The 14017-nt window shown below is 31.0% G+C and overlaps 1 protein-coding gene across 1 annotated transcript; it reads left to right on the top strand.

The window, feature by feature from the left end:
- The first annotated feature begins 7065 nt into the window (after positions 1–7065).
- LOC145165923 (uncharacterized) lies at positions 7066–9222 on the top strand. The gene is made up of 2 exons (XM_079084845.1): positions 7066–7265; positions 7632–9222. Exon 2 carries the CDS (start codon positions 7641–7643, stop codon positions 8862–8864), a length of 1224 nt encoding a protein of 407 aa, XP_078940971.1. The 5' UTR covers positions 7066–7265; positions 7632–7640; the 3' UTR covers positions 8865–9222.
- The last annotated feature ends 4795 nt before the right edge of the window (positions 9223–14017 follow it).

Here is a 14017-nt window from a genome sequence, read left to right on the forward strand (position 1 = left end):
GTAAACAACTAATTAGTATCCTAGGTTGAAAAAATCATATGTTCTGGATCACAATGATACGAGTGCATTAGTTTTGATGTATTTTGATATTAATTTTTGTAAATAACTAATTAGTAACAACGACAAAGGTTGGCATCAGAATGATATGAGTAACATTGAGCTTGGTTGATGTATGAGTGATTTAATACATGTCAATTTGTATGATGAACTTTATTTAACTATGTCATTTTTTTGTCAACTTAAATTTATTGTTTGGATTAATGTTTATTCCGTGTATGTAATTTTTTGGAAATGACATAATTTGATGACTTATGGGGATGTATAGTATCTTGGAAACAAATCGTAATCAAATCAATAAATTATACACCTCAAAATATCAACGAAAATTTTACCATAAAATAAATACATAGCAGCAAAATAAAAAGTAAATGACAACATAATAACAAAGTGAATAACCAATATAAATCATAATGAAAAAAAACGAACATTTAATTGGGTTTGTAATCAATTAATCACTTCTAGAATCTAATTTATGAAAAAACTATTCGCACCTGTCGCTTTGCGCGGGTAAACGGCTAGTATATATATATATATATATATATATATATATATATATATATATATATCCCTATTCTAATAAAAGAATAGTTTTATTCTTGTTTTGACATGTGTCATCTTATTAGACCTCTTAATTAATGCATTTTTTTTTGCCATGTGTCACCATATTATGTCTCCTAATTAATATTTGCCACTTGTCAACCTATTGATTATTCATTTTAAATTTTAAATTTTAAATTTCTCACTCTATCTACATTAAATTAATAACATTAAAATAAATTTAATACAAATTATAAAGTGAAATAATTTCATATATTTATTTAAATCAATGATTATAATTTTATATAACTAAAAAATCTCTTAATTAATAACTTATTTAAAATAATTGATTAATAACTTTGAATTTTTACTATAAAAATTTAATTAATTTTGTAACCGTGGTTCCCACGGGTTATAAACTAGTATATATATATATATATATATATATATATATATATATATATATATATATTGATTACGTAGAACGTTTATTGTATAGAAATGTTGAAAACGTGTTTGTTTTCATTTAAGTTCATGGTTGTGTATTTATATTCATTTAAGTTTGTTTGTGTTCGTTCATATATGTTCGTTTAAGTTTGTTTGACTTTGTGTTCGTTTATGTTTGTTTGTGTTCATTTACGTAGAACGTTTATTGTATAGAAATGTTGAAAACGTGTTTGTTTTCATTTAAGTTCATGGTTGTTTATTTATATTCGTTTAAGTTTGTTTGTGTTCGTTCATATATGTTCGTTTAAGTTTGTTTGACTTTGTGTTCGTTTATGTTTGTTTGTGTTCGTTTATGTTCGTTTGTGTTCATTTATGTTCGTTTATCAACTAAACGAACGAACATCAACGAACACGAACACAGTAAATTTCTTAACGAACGAACACAAACATAAAAAGTTAGTTCGTTTAGTTGTTCGTGTTCGTTTGTTGTTCGGTTAAAGTTAAACAAACGAACACGAACAAACCTCTGTTCGTGTTCGTTTGGTTCGTTTACATCCCTAATTGTGTGTATAAAGAAGATTGTTTTTTTTATTAATTGAAAAAACACAATTCCAGAAAAATAAAACAAAAAAAAAAATCGAAAAAACAAGAAAAAGATAACAAACTTTAAAAGCTAAACCTTAGAAATCTCTTCCAACTTTAGAAGCTACTTTTTACATCTTCTAGAAAAAGTAAGTGAAAACTATAAAAAAGTCCCTACATATTGGTATCGTAATCGATTTAGTCTTTATATTTTTTTTATTCAATTAACTCCCAAATACCGGTAATCATATTCAATTTAACCCTTTGACCTGGACAACAAGTCATCCAACTTTCAAAAATTACATTTTTGGCCCAGATTTCAAAATTTATTACAAGTTTGGTCCAAAATTTACACTTTTGGCTCAGATTTTATATTTTGTTACAAATTTGGTCCAAATTTTACCCTTTTTGCCCAAATTTTAGAATTTTATTATGAATTCATCCTAACTTTAGTTTTTTTTACACCTTTTTTTCTCAAAAAATTGTTTCTAATATGTTTCTTCTTTATAAAATCATATTTATACAAAAAAACGTATTTTCACATAAAATTTTATATTTTCTATATAAAAAAAATTTTTAAAAACTTTTTTGTATATGAAATATTTAGTTATAAAAATAGGTATTTATTAAGTATATAAATATATACAAATCCGTTTTTATAAAAAAATGTATACAAAAACGTATTTTACAAAAAAAAATGTATACAAACACCTATTTTATCTATATATTTTTTTTTTATAAAATCGTGTTTGTTTACATTTTTTTTATAAAAACATGTTTGTATAATTTTTTATATAATACATGTTTGTATACATTTTATAAAATGTATACAAACATGATTTTATAAAATATATACAAACACGTTTTTATAAAAAAATATAATCAAACACGATTTTATAAAAAAAATATAGATACACACCTATATATATATATATATATATATATATATATATATATATATATATATATATATATATATATATATATATATATATATATATAAAGGTGATAGGTGTTTGTATACATTTTTTTTGTGAAATACGTTTTTGTATACATTTTTTTATAAAAACGGATTTGTATATATTTATATACTTAATAAATACATATTTTTATAACTAGATATTTCATATACAAAAAACTTTTTAAAAAAAGTTTTTATATAGAAAATATAAGATTTTTATGTGAAAGTACGTTTTTTTTTGTATAAATATGATTTTATAAGGAAAAAACATATTAGAAACAATTTTTTGAGAAAAAAAGTTGTAAAAAAAACTAAAGTTAGGATGAATTCATAATAAAATTCTAAAATTTGGGCAAAAAGAGTAATGTTTGGACCAAATTTGTAACAAAATTTAATATCTGGGCCAAAAGTTTAAATTTTGGACCAAATTTGTAATAATTTTGAAATCTGGGCCAAAAATGTAATTTTTAAAAGTTGGATGACCTGTTGACCGGGTTAAAGGGTTAAATTGAATACGATTACATGTATTTGGAACTTAATTGAATAAAAAAATATAGCGACTAAATCGATTATAATGCCAATATGTAAGGACTTTATTGCAGTTTTCCGAAAAGTAAAAATATATGTTTATATGTCTTTTTGTCTTTTAGAAAACAAACATTATTTTTCATATATGTCTGTCGCATAAGTGGTGAAAAAAAATATTTTTTCAGAAAAACTATAACATGGGCAAGCCAATCCAAATAGATTCATTCCGTCCATCTTCACAAAAAAACATATATCAGGCCAAGATGTCAAGTGTTTTGTTATGATTGGCTTTCTTTTTTATTTTTGTACAAAAAACTATTAATTATGAAATATATTTTATTTTTTTCAAAAATAAAAAACAATATATGGAAATTCAAGATTTTTTCTTTTATAAAAATATAGATCAATATCAATAGATTAAAAAAAATCGTAATCTTGAAATTAAAAATAACAAAAACAAAAAACTCCTAGCCTTTTATAATAATAATAATAATAAAATTAAACCTTAAAACTAATAAAAAGCAACTATAACAAACAATATTTAATAAAAAAAATGGACTGGATTGGATTAATAAAGTGATAAATTGAATAATAATATTTAGTAAAATATTGGATTGAATAGGATTACTAAAATGCTAAAATAGAATTTGATTGAGTTGTTTATATAGACGAGAAGTAAATTGTTGGTGATTTGTTATCATCAATATTATTTAAGTGTAATGGGATTACTTTGTTGACCAAAAGAGATATTGATAAATATTAAACAAGTAAGGAAGATGTGGAGTACACACTTGTTTAAGTTTGATCAAGTTTTAAAATACACTGTCATTTAGGGGCGAAGCCCCTAAACGAACGGGGGTCCGGGGGCAGCGCCCCTGGGAGCGGGGTCCAAGGGGCAGAGCCCCTGGCTGGGTATGTTACTATATTAAAAATGCATTAGAAAATCGGATTTTCAGAGAATTGACCATTGTTTGACCCTTATCCAAACTTCTGTTTTTATGACAGTTTTTATAGTTTTATGACAGTTTAAAACTGTCATATGACAGTTTTCAGACAAAGATCATAAAGTCGGTTTTCGTTTCATTTCTGGTATATACGAAACTATCATCAAAAACATTCTAAGTTCTTGTCTTTCTGAGTCTTATCCGATTAAAGAATATAGGGAGTACCACCCAAATGCTTTAATCTGAAAGTGTTTAACACAATTCTTAGAATTCCAAGCATTTCTATACCCCAATTTCTAACATAAATGAGTACTAGATACTCGAAGAAGTACCAATATTCAAGTTTGTTTCAACTCCCCCTCAATATTTGAGCATTTGACCAAGTTGCGCTCAAACTTCGAGGACATATTAGAAGTTATTATTATTAGATCAGATTTGTAGTCAACTAGATATATACTTGGTAGATCTCAATCATGGTAAAATTGGGACTCCGTATGCTTGTACCATATACATATACTTCTATATAAAAATGTAAAAAATATTACGATAAAGAATCGATAAACACAACAGAATAAAGATGTGAATAAAAATAAAAACACATGAGTTTAATGTTGTTCATACATCATAATAATCGTGCTAATCCATAAAAATATAGAGATCTTTAGACTTATAGAAATTACAACATACATACATGCCTCAGGGTTAAAGAAGCACAATGAGATTTATTTACATAAGACAAAAGTTGATACATCATATGAAGCAAACATTTTGGTTTGAACACTGTAGACTGTAGACTGTAGAATCGAGTACCATATATCTTTTACTTTGTAGACTCTAATGTATTAAACATTTTATTTTTTCTTTTATTAAACTTTAATGTATCATTTTGATGATACTTACACATTTGTTAACAAATTCCTTGAAATAAAAAAACTCAAAATTAAACCGAAAAATATGCATGTAAAGACTGAGAGACCAAACCAAAAAAGACCGAGATCGGTTAAAAAAGACTGGACCGAAAAAAGAACAAGCCGAAGAAAAAACCACCCCAAGACCATATGAAAAAAGACTGGATCATTCCAAAACAGGTTCTAAAAAAACCGATCCGTTCTGAAACCGGTAATTCTAAACCTAAATGGAGACACCTATTAAAAAAAAAGTAAAGTTGGGCCACTCCATGTCCGTGTAACCCATTAATTTAACCCGTTTTAGCTAAATTTTATGATTTTGCTTATTTCTCCTCTTGGGGATAAGATAACCTAAAATCCGATTCATTAATGAATACATAAGTCAGAATTGCTGCATTAAATATGGTGATAATCTAAGAGCAAATCGAGTCGACTATAGATAATAGATGTGAGTATCATGTGCTTTGAAACTAACATGAGATAAATACATGAAAACGATGTGTTTTGCATGTTTCAAAGTGAAAGTGATGATGCATATGGATGCATTTGTTAAAAAGTTGCATGATCCTTTTAAATAGGAGTATATTGGACGAAAGCCGTGGTGTCGGTGAGGGTGCAAAGGTGGTGATCCTAACATATTAAAACTATTATGTACACATAAAGTGATTTTTACATGTTTTTACAATGATCTCATGTTTATGCATATAACCGTGTTATTCACCAACCTATGTGACTTAAGTAACATATATGCATATATCTATCATAAAGTGATAAAGACATGTTATAAAGTGATAAAGATGTGTAAAGGATACTTTATTATGAAACATGTAATGCTTGTATTTTTTTTTTCGGGGGGGGGGGGGGGGGGGTATAATTAAGTAATTAACAATGTAAAATTCATATTCATAATATGAAAATAAACATCGTAATTTGATGTCGAGAATATATATATGATGACTCATGGATGTCAAGACAGAGGATTTATAAATTATAAATTTATGATATAGTGTTGTTCTCTCAGAGGGCACGACCTTAGATAGGAGGGTGTGGCATGAAGGAGCTCGCTCTTTCAAATGATATGACATCAGATAGGAAGGTGTGAATGCTGAATATTATGGTAGATGAGTAGCCTAACATTTATCTAGGTTTTTATTTTTTACTTTATTTTTTATTATTATTGTTGTTGATACCCACTCAGAGCTTATATGTTTGTTTTCTGATATATCCTCATATTTTTTTAATATTCATATTGACTTACTCCTCCTTTTTTCTTGCCTTATTTGCAGGTCTCGGAATCATCAGTTTATTATGGTTATCCATGTTTTTGTTTTTACTACTCACTTTGACTTACGCAACCCTTGTTCTGCATATTTTATGGGTTCTCGTTTTTGGGCCCATGGCGAAGGTCATCTATGTGACACGACCGTTCTATCTCTTATAAGACATGACTGTCAACATCTATCTCCCCATATCTTATCTCAAAGAGATTACATGGTATGTTGTTGTGATGATGAAACATATGATGTGATAAATACACATATCATGTGTTTATAAATTATAATTCCAAAGTGGCATTGTTTGATTCACAAATGAATGCTCCTAATTATAATGCAATGGATGTACAAAGTACACCGTTGTATTTTATGAGTACATATGAGAATATGACAAATCAAGTACCGCAATGCAATAATTACGCAATTGTTGCTACCGTGATGATTAAACCATGACAAGTCATCAAATGACATGATCCATCATCCATGCATTTTATTTTGGTTACATGTGAGAATTTCGATATGTTTTCTTATAAATATGTCGTTAAATGTTTCATTTCAAAAAGATCAAACTAAATAATTAGCTACAAAAACAAATTAAATAAGCCAAACATGTTAAAAGTCCATAAAACCTTCTAATCGTTCTTACCTAAAGATTTCGATTATTATAATAAAAAAAATATAATTTCAAATCATACTTAATCCATTAAAATTTCTAAAAAATGAAAGAAAAGTGTTTATGCCTTATTATAAGATATAGCTATTTGGATCCGAATTTTGCCCCTGACATCCAATCCACTAACTGCATGTTCCCTTTTGTGATTTGTCAAATACGAATATGATTGATTTGGGATCATGAGTTGTGGTGGGCCTAGGAATTGAGTCGGCGTTGAAACTTGGAATGAGTTACTATAAATAGAGAACCCTTCCTGTCTTTCCATCATCAACATTCGAAAACAGAGAGAATTAGTGCTGGAAGCTCGAAGTACAAATCGTTAAGCAAGGATTACAAGCTATCCGAGCTAAGGTATAAGCTTTCTCTTTACATTTTGGAAGTTATTTAAGTTATATGTGTAGCAGAATTACCTTGTACTTTTAAGAATAAATGGATAAAAAACGTGGTTTAGTTTCTATAGAGTACAATTATACAAATTAATTTAAAAGATACGTGGGTCATAATCTGGTTGTTTAGTGATCTTATTCATTTGTTTTTACAAAATACACAAATCATCACAATATACTTCTATAGTTTTCTAATCATATATACTTATTTGAAAAGAAATTATCCGTTAAATATTTACTCCATGTTAATAAATATATTTAATTAAATCGATTTCATGTAGTTTATCTATATCACATAAATCACCAATAATGATTCCATGTTGCATTTCAGTTAGCATACATGTCTCATCAAACAAGGAGTGGTCTTGGGTATGGTAATCAAGAGGCAATGACGACTAGTGCAAGTACACCTCAGCAGGCTGCTGGCCACAGTCGACAAGCAAGGAATGCCAATCAGGAAGTGGACTTAAGGGCCACAATTGCTGAAGAGGTTTCACGAGCCCTTCGTGAGGCTGTTCCAATGATTGTGGAACAAAATCGGGACATCATTGCAAAGATGATGGAAGAGCGATTGAATGTGAACAGGAGAACCGAAGAGGTGAATGAAAACATGGATCAGTTACAAATCGAGCAACAAAGAGGTGATGAAACAAACCAGAAAGATGGGTGTTCGTATAAGTATTTCTTGAGTTGTAAGCCACCGGAGTTTAAGGGAAGTGGTGATCCTGTGATTAGTATGAGGTGGTTGAAAGAAATGGAAAATGTGTTCAAAACAAGCAAGTGTTCTGAAGGTGATAAGGTCATGTATGCAGTGACAATGTTGAAGGATGAAGCTTTATATTGGTGGGACATGGTTAGTGGTATGCTTGGAGAGGGGATTGTGGGACAACTCACATGGGGTCAATTCATTGCAAAGTTCAAGGAAGATTTCATTTCAGAAAGTGCATTGGATCAAATTGAGGAAGAGTTTCTGACACTTAAACAAGGGGAATCTTCTGTGGTTGATTACACTTACAAGTTCATGGAAAAAGCAAGGTTTGTAGAGCACCAAATCCCTACTGAAAAGAAAAAGATTAAAAGGTACGTATGGGGGTTAAGAGCGAACATTCGTGAGTTTGTCTCAAATCGTGACTTGGCCACTTTTAGACAAGTTGTGGAAGTGGCTAAAGAAAGAGAGAAGGAACTAAACTTTCAGAAACACGAAATGAGTGTTGTTAAAAGGAAACGGGATGATCGAACATATGAATCATCCAAAAAGCTCCAAATTGAAGGTGGTAGTAGGAAATCCGATAAACAAAGGGATGCAAAGTGGTGTGAGAAGTACAACCGGAAGCACATAAGGGAATGCACTCCCGAGGTTGTGGAGTGTTGTCGTTGTGGGAAAGGTGATGATCAGTTTAGTTGGGACTATAACCACAAAAATAAAATATGTTATGAGTGTTCATTGGTTGGACATGTGAGGGTTGATTATCCTAAGCTGAAGAAACGAGAGCCTTGTTCGAAGGTGGAAGTGGTTAGGTGTAGGAGAGGAACTGTGAAAGAAGAACGGGATTTTATGTGTTAAGGGATGTGAGTTTCAAATGATCATGGATGAGGCGATTACGATATCGGATGTTGTTATAGGTACATTTTTATTAACTTTTACGTGCATGAGTGTTATTTAATTCAAGTGCTAATAAGTCGTTTGTTTCTAAAATGTTTTTTTGAAAGATTTGATGTAACTCCTAATAAGTTAGATGACACATTAGTACTAGAGATGATGGATATATAGCGATCATGTTCTAGTGAATGTTGGATATAACGATTGTTTTATTTAGGTCATAGTCACAAATTACTAGTGAATGATGTGTATTTTCGGGTTCATTGTTTTAATGTATTCTAGTTGGATTTCTAATTGATTTCGAGTTCATTGTTTTGATTTATTTTAGTTGGATTTCTAATGGATACAAAGGTTGTAATGGTGATTGACTTGCTTGTGTTTCCAATAATAAAACCATAATTGCAACATTTTGATACAATTTAAACAATAAAAAATAATCATAAAATATATCAAACATATTTATATACTCAAAATCAATTGTAAACTATTTTTTTGTTCATTTAACATTTATACACTCAAAATCATTTGTAAATCTTTCAATGATTTTATATACACAACATTGTCCGTGACATTTTTCAATATATTTAAATAATTAACATTCTAAAACAAGTCAAATAAAAAATACTACACCGGTGCTCTTTCAAAGACTTTTATGCCTTTGGGTCAAACAAATACTTCATCAATTATGGCATGCTAATGGATTGCAAATCCTTTAGATTGGTTTGTAGAGCAATTTGCTAATGACTAATGATATGGTAATAACGTATATGCCTTTTGCCGGATGCTTCTAAGGTGGAACACTATCACGGCATGAACAATGCCCCCTTAGTCGTGATGCTGAGGCTACCTGGTGCCTAATGGCTTCCCTCACGACTGATCACACCCTTCTTTTCTTTGTCTTATTTCTCTTATTTCTGATATCTTCCTGATATGACTGAGTGTGGTGTGAAGATTGCGGATGGGATGAAGGAGAGGTGGCATGATAACTAAAAACCACGCCCACTAGCTTAATAACAGTGAAACTTTTGTGCATGATTGGTAGAGACCGATTTTATTTATGCTTTTTATGGATTAAACCATATTTTTTGCAATTATTATAAATCTTTTAACTTATTTTTAATAAATGTGTGTCATTGGTAGTTACCGGCTTTATTAAATATAATGCTTATCATTTTATATACATTATAAGTATGACATATATTTAAATAATATTTTTATATGTTTTTAATGCAGTAAATTAACTATGCTTATTTATTTTATTTTATTTAAATGGGGCCAAATTAAACCGGTGTGTTTTTTATTTGGTCGTTAATCAGTCATAGTTTTATAGTTCTTGACTGGAGTCCGACTTTTCTTACCATTTTTATCAGTCCGTTGGGCTCAGTTAATAAATAAACGGGCCAGGTCAATTAAGGGTAGTGTATGGACTATGGACTATGGAGTATAGACTAAAACTATGGTGGCATTGGTGGGTTTTAAAAATATTATCTACTGTTTTAAAACAATTCTACCCATTGTGGTCCTTGTGGTTGTGGATTTGGAGTTTATACATCACATAATATAATCCCTTAACTAAATGTGGATATTATCCGATTTTGTAAAATTTTAATAAAAAACAGTTAATAATTGATAACAGAACCCCGAGGCATCATATCCCGATCAATAGGAACCCATGTTACATGTGAATATATACAAACGCAAAGACAAATTCCGAGCCAGATATTCAATTTTGGCTTCTTATGGCATGGATTCTCATTACCACGAGTGTTGTTGTGACCAAATTAATATATAATCTATTCAACAAAATATTATATTTAATCAGACATGAAAAATTAGCATATGTGTTTAACTATGTATATCAAATGAATCATTTATGAAATAGTAGGTTAAACAACTTGAGTAACGAGTCAAAACGAAATATTTTATAGCATGAACTGATAGGGGTGTTCGTTTGGGTGGATCGGTTTGATCCGATCCAATCAAATAAATCCAAATGGATTTCGGTTTTCAATACATGGATCCGAATAGTCCAAACTAATTTCAAATCCGATCCGATCCAACCAAATTACAGTTCTGTTGGATCGGTTTTTACAATTTGGTTTTTAAGAGGCAAGACATTTTAAATAATGTATAACTTAAATATTAGCTAACTCTTTAAAAGTAACTAAATAAAACTTTTTAACTATGAATTATAATTTATAAACAACTATTAAGAAAATTAGTTATAGTTTAATATTTCATTGACAAAAAACTTTTGATAAGAAGTACATATTAAAATACTATCTTGGTTGAAAGTTTTTAATTATTAAAAATAATTTAGTAAAATTTTAAATGATTAAAGATATATAGTAAAAATAAATAATAAGTTGTTGTTCGGTTTTTTTGGACTATTCGGTTCTTATTTTATAAACCAAAACCAATCCGAAATCAAAAAATAATAATTCGGTTTAGCTTAAAATCAATCCAAAAATCCGAATATCCGAACCAAGTAGTCAAATCCAAATTGTCTGATTGGACAATTCGGTTTTAACCAAATAGTGAACAACCCTATGAACTGACATGGATCGTCTTAATTGGGTTAACCAACAAATAGTTAATGGTTCATTGCATTTGAATTTTATAGATATTTATTTTATATTAAAATAATCATATTTATTTTGATAATACGATTTAGAGTCTTTAATACATTTGGATACATTTTAGAAAACTATCAACTATTCCATTTTCCAACTTTTTTTAATTAAGAATTTGGACCTTTTAAAAGATAACCATAACAAAAAATGATTTATTTACTTATAGATAAATAAACATCTTAATGATATATTGTGAGTTATATAATTGGTTTATCAACACTTTGGCATGTAAAATGATAAACGTCATCGCGAAGTTGTCCATCAATTGTTCAACAATCTATATGTAATAAGTAAATCATAATATTTCTTAACCAAAGAAGAAAGTTGACGTGAATGGTTGAGCTAGAATCTCAATTATTCTTACACCCTCACCATTAGGACATGTGTATCGAGACATGATCTGACATGCAAACTAGGAGGTAACATTGTAGACATGTAATAATTGTAGCGTCAATGATAATACCATGGTTGCACTCGAAACATCAATCACATGTTTACAACAACTAGCACTGTAACACCCGTTCTAGGTATGAATTAATCTACAAATGTCCTACTTCTATTTTGGGTGGCCATGGCGTGGTGAAGCTTCACCACGACGTGTCAGTAGTGTTTTGATCGTGGATTTAAATGACCCGCCACGACGTGGCCATAGGTGCCACGACGTTGCAGATGTTTTAAGGAGAAAGCCCTAATTCTTGGGCTCTGAGCCCTATTTAAAGGACATTAAGGTTAGGGTTTCATGATCATTCATCCTCCATCACCCTCTCAAACTCAGATGTAACGTCCGGTTCCTGGTACGTATCTTAAATAAAGAATATTTGCATTTTATACTGGGACTCGACGAGTTGGAGGTTCAACTCGTCGAGTAGGGACGGATTTTGGACGCGAATGGAAGAGCCTACTCACCGAGTCGGAAGCCCCGACTCGACGAGTTGACCTGTCTGGGTGAAACCCTAAATTTAGGGTTTGCACCCTATTTAAACGCACTAACTCGCCTCATATGCAGCCCCCATCGTCTCCCTTAGTCCAAAACGCCCTAACTTGTGTCCCTTGAGCTTTGTTGAGTGTGTGAGCCATTTGTGAGAGTGTTTGTGTGATTTCAAAGCTAGAGGAAGAAGAAGAAGGAGCTAGAAGGTTCAAGGAAGCAGTAGATCCAAGGTTCAAGCTACATTTCCAGCCCCTTAAAGGTATAAAGTTGCTTCCTTGACTTTCCTATTGCTAGGTCTCTCCATATTTGAGTTTAGGGCCATCTTTAAGCAAAATTGTGAACCTTTTTGAGTATGAAGTGTGATCTGATGTTGTAACTTCAGATCCAGGTCCCTTTCAGCCCCTATAGCCATAAAGTTTATGAAATATTCATGCTTTAGCACTTCCCTTTAACCTAGACTTCATTTTAGACTTGGAAATTGTGTTTTTGGCTCATGATACCTTGCATACACGTAAAGTTTGTAACTTTACGTGTAATATGGACCCTAGGAGGTCAGATCTATGTTCTGGATGCATTAAACCCGATTAAAATCGACTTGGTAGACTTGGACTTTGGGGGACTCGGCGAGTCGCTCATAAGACTCGTCGGGTCGGTTTATGGTTCCCCAACCTTTTCTGTTTCTGATCGATCTGGTTGAATATAGAAGATGACTCAACAAGATGGATTGGAATATGGACTTGAAGATCGAAGAAGTCGACGAGTTCAAGGATGAACTCGACGAGTTCAAGGCAATGTCCCAATGAACATGAAGAAGAACTCGACGAGTCAAGGAAAGACTCGGCGGGTCAAGGACTTACGTTCCAACTTGCATGAAGAAGGACTCGACGAGTTCAAGGACGAACTCGACGAGTCATTGACTAAAGGTCCCGTTTCCGTATAAAGAAGAACTCGACGAGTTCTTGAAAGACTCGACGAGTAGGATCGAAGTCCAGGATGTTAGTGGATTATGGAACTCAACGAGTTGGTGGACCAACTCGGCGAGTTGAGTCAAACAGATGTTGACTTTGACCAAAAGTTGACTTTGACCAGGGTGTTGACCTGGACTTTGTCTTGACTTGAGTTGACCCTTGAAAGGGTTAAGAGTATGAAATGGTAATTAAGGAAGGTTGTTATGTGTAGGAGTCTGAGAGGAGTTGATCCCAGCATCGAGGACAGTTCGGACACTTCACGTCATTGAGGTGAGTTACCTTCCAGTAGAAGTGGGTCTAAGGCCACAATGTCGGCCCACTAGTAGGAGATTATAGTTTGATGATTGTCTGTGTGATAATTGTCTGGTATGCCACTATCTATTTGTTGGATTAGTGTCTAAGTCCGTAACTATATTTGGTATGTACTTGACCCGAGTGTGCATGGTCCTTTTGGGTTGCCTTCACCAAAGCAACTTGACAAGGTAATTTGATATGAGAGAGAAGATATTATGGTTTATTAATATATTATAAGAATAATATATTAAAGGATAAATCATATTTATTTAATTTAGTATTAGTCATAAATTA

Source organism: Lactuca virosa, chromosome 3 (assembly GCF_052849685.1).
Source record: "Lactuca virosa cultivar CGN04683 chromosome 3, Lactuca_virosa_CGN04683_v6, whole genome shotgun sequence".
In the NCBI taxonomy this organism is placed as follows: Eukaryota; Viridiplantae; Streptophyta; class Magnoliopsida; order Asterales; family Asteraceae; genus Lactuca; species Lactuca virosa.